Below are 3,264 nucleotides of genomic sequence, written 5' to 3' on the forward strand. Positions count from 1 at the left end.
GCCGACATCTACGAGCAGGAGAAGGACGAAGACGGCTTCCTTTACATGGTCTACGCCTCCCAGGAAACCTTCGGCTTCTGAGCCAGCAGGAGCGGGGGTTGGTCTGGGAGCTGGGGCCCGGCTCAGGCCTGCCCGGGGAGATCCGGTTCCGGAACCGAGCCGCCGCTGCCTCGGCTGGGCTGGGCGGGGATGAGGCCGGGGCGCCCACGCCGCGGCGGCGTTCTGGGGCGGACCCCGGGCCAGTCATGCTAGGGTTGCCCTTTCGGGTGCTGGCTGGGGTGGGGGTGGGGAGCAGCCCCGTGTGGTTTTTCTTTTTCCTAGGCCTCTGCCTGTCTGCCCATCTGCCCCCATCCACCTGCCCCTGCCTGGACCTGCCCACCCCTGAAAGACTGGCCTCTGGCTTCCCCCAGTCTCTACATGGTGTATGGATCTGTGGTCATTCTTCTGCAGAATAAAGATTGCTCAGGCCTGCCTGGCTCTTTGCCTCCAGCTGCTGGCGAGGGAGTGGGGAGGACTGCTGGTGGGGCTGGCCCACACCGTCTTCAGCTTGCCAGCGAGCAGCTGTGGCTTCTGTGCCCTTAGGGAGCCCTGGGAAACCCACACCTGCGTGTGCTGGAGCAGTACTCGGGGCAGACCTCAACGGGGGTGCAGTGTGGATGTGGCCCAGGGAGGCTTCTTTACAACAAACAATGTTTATTGAGTAGCCACAACCTAACAAGCCCTGCCCACGTCCTGCTGCCCCTTCCCGCCTGGGAGGGGCTCCTGGGTGTGCAGAGCCTCAAAGTGAGGGTCCACGTGGGTGCTCCCAGCCCACCGTAGGCCTTGCTGTCAGCCACGGGTCCCTTTGGTGTCAGAGATTCATCACCCTGAACTCAAGCCTCTTCTGCCTGAGGACTTGCCTGCTGGCGACTCTGGAGAGAGGGCTTGGCCCAGCTTCTGGCCCTTCCGCCCCCTGAGGTCCGTGCAGCCCTGTGCCAGCCAGGCCTACTTGAGTACAAGCATGGCCTCCGTGCCGTCCTTGGTGGGCAAGTGGAGACCGTGTGTGAGGTAGTACTCCCGCCGCAGGAAGGCATAGAAGTAGTCGGAGATGAGCAGGATCTGGGGGGAGAGAGAGGGTGTGAGGAGCTTCAGGGCACCTCTCCCTGAACTGGGGTCACTGAGGGACTAGGCCGGTGTTGGAGACAGGAAGCCCTGCCTGGCCTCTCCCACCAAGGACCCAGCCTGTTCCTGGATCAGCAGCCACTGGGTGGCCCTGCCACCCTCGATCCTGCAAGTCCCCCACCCCCCCACGGCTGTGCCTCCAGCCCAATCTTTGGCCTCTGGATGCCAGACTGCGCCCACGCGACCCCTCCCTCTCACCGCTCAGCGCCCACAAGTACTTCCCTCCCAGCCAGGCCACACCAAACTTCTCGCCTTCCCCAGTTGAGCCCACTCCTCCCACTGGGAACCTATGTTCCCAACCTCCAGGGCCCAGGCCACAGAACCATCTGACCCTCCTCCCTGCATCAAGCCACCAAGTCCTATCATACCTACCTCTGAACCCTCTCAGATCTACCCTTTCAATCCACCCACAATCACAATCCTGGACGAAGCCACTGTCATCTCCTAAGGAGCAGTGAAGCCTCATCCCTGGGCTCCCTGTTCTCAAGCCTGTCCCACCCCATTTTCCCTGGCAGCCAGAAGAGCTTTTTTTTTTTTTGAGTTGGAGTCTCACTCTGTCACCGCAGCCTCGACCTGCTGGGCTCGGCGATCCTTCCGCCTCAGCCTTCTGAGTAGCTGGAATTACAGGCACGCGCTACCATGCCTGGCTGATTTTTTGATTTACTGTAGAGATGAGGTCTCGCTGCCCAGGCGGGTCTCGAACCTGCGGGCTCAGGCAATCCACTCACCCCAGCCTCCCAAAGAGCGGGATTACAGGCTGAGCCACCGAGCCTGGCTCAGAAGAGCTTTTCAAATCACAAATCTGATCGTGTTCCTGGCTTAAAGTCTTCCAAAGACTTCCCATGCTCCCTAGGCTGAAGCTCCAACTCCCTGTAGCGCCGAGGCCCGCACTTGGTCACTGCCCTGGGAGGCACAATACCCCCTCCTGCTCCACCTCACTCTACTGCAGGATCTCTGCTGTTTCCTTTGCCTGAAGTGCTCTCACACTGCATCTAGCCAAAAGCTGCTTGCCCTTCAAGTCCCAGCAAGACCACCCCAAGACTGTTCTCGGCCCCACTCACCTCTGCTCACTAGCACAAACTCATCCAAGTGCAACCTGACATTCAGTCGTGCGACTGCTTGATGGCTGTGCTCCTTCCCGGATCGAGAGCTCCACGAGGCAGGCCCTGAGTACCGGCACTGTGGTATTTCTGTGCCCAGCTCAGTCTGTCTGTCTCATTTCGGGCCACAGAATCAAAAGGGGCCAGAAACTATCTTCCCTCAAGAGAGGCCCAGAGAGGAACAGGGATTTGCCAAGGACCCTACACACTAGACCCCTGGTCTGACAATCTCATTTGGCCCAAGCTGCCCAAGACCAGTGCCTGGATCCCGAGGGGCAGAGCCCAGCCCCACAGAAGGATGCGGGTACAAGGGCTCACCACTGCAGACATCGCAGTTCTCAGGGGCTTAGAGGTCTCTCAGAGTATCAGCACTAACCACCTCTTGGCACAGATGGAAAAGCTGAGGCCCAGAGCAGGGGAGGCACTTGGCTAGGGTCTTGGGGCAAGTCAGAGGTTGAGCTGAGCCTGGGATCTATACCTCCAGACATCAGAACCCTGTCCTGGGCAACCTCCCACTCACCTGAGGATAACTTGACAGCAGCTAAGGAGAACTGAAGGGGAGTTCAGGAAGGTACTCTGTCACCAACAGCACTGATGGCCTCAGGACAAATACCTGACATTCTATCACCATAAAAGCCTGTCTGGAAGGCTTAATAATCCCCATCTTCTTTTTTCTTTCTTTTTTTTTTTTTTAGTTGGAGTCTCACTCTGTCGCCCAGGCTGGAGTGCAGTGGCACACTCACGGCCATGCCAGTATTGACCTGCTAGGCTCTGGCGATCCTTTCGCCTCAGCCTTCCAAGTAGGCAAAACTACACAGGCATGTGCTACCATGCCCAGCTAAGTTTTTATTTATCTATTGTAGAGACGAGGTCTTGCCAAGTTGCCCAAGCTGGTCTTGAACCCGCAGGCTTAGGCAATCCACTTACCTCGGCCTCCCAAAGTGCTGGGATTACAGACTGAGCCACTGAGCCCAGCCTATCTTTTTTTTTTTTTTTTTGGTTT

The 3,264-nt window shown here is 58.3% G+C and overlaps 1 protein-coding gene and 1 long non-coding RNA gene across 4 annotated transcripts in view; one reads left to right on the forward strand and one right to left on the reverse strand.

Annotated features, from left to right (window-relative positions):
- The first annotated feature begins 6 nt into the window (after nt 1–6).
- LOC103276662 lies at nt 7–476 on the forward strand. The gene is made up of 2 exons (XR_505384.1): nt 7–97; nt 322–476. It is a non-coding gene; the product is annotated as an uncharacterized LOC103276662 (long non-coding RNA).
- A 193-nt stretch (nt 477–669) lies between these two features.
- Nucleotides 670–3,264, reverse strand: part of PIGU (phosphatidylinositol glycan anchor biosynthesis class U) — a 118,717-nt gene continuing 116,122 nt past the window's right edge. For 2 of the 3 annotated variants that reach the window (XM_008074068.1, XM_021707008.1), the window contains one exon: nt 670–1,098. In XM_008074068.1, coding sequence (XP_008072259.1) covers nt 985–1,098 — 114 coding nt within the window. In that variant the 3' untranslated portion in view covers nt 670–984. The remainder of the gene's footprint in view (nt 1,099–3,264) is intronic. The other variant, XM_008074069.1, reaches the window with a different exon arrangement.

Source organism: Carlito syrichta, unplaced genomic scaffold, assembly GCF_000164805.1.
Source record: "Carlito syrichta isolate Samal-C Ts95f unplaced genomic scaffold, Tarsius_syrichta-2.0.1 Scaffold316293, whole genome shotgun sequence".
Classification (NCBI taxonomy): Eukaryota; Metazoa; Chordata; class Mammalia; order Primates; family Tarsiidae; genus Carlito; species Carlito syrichta.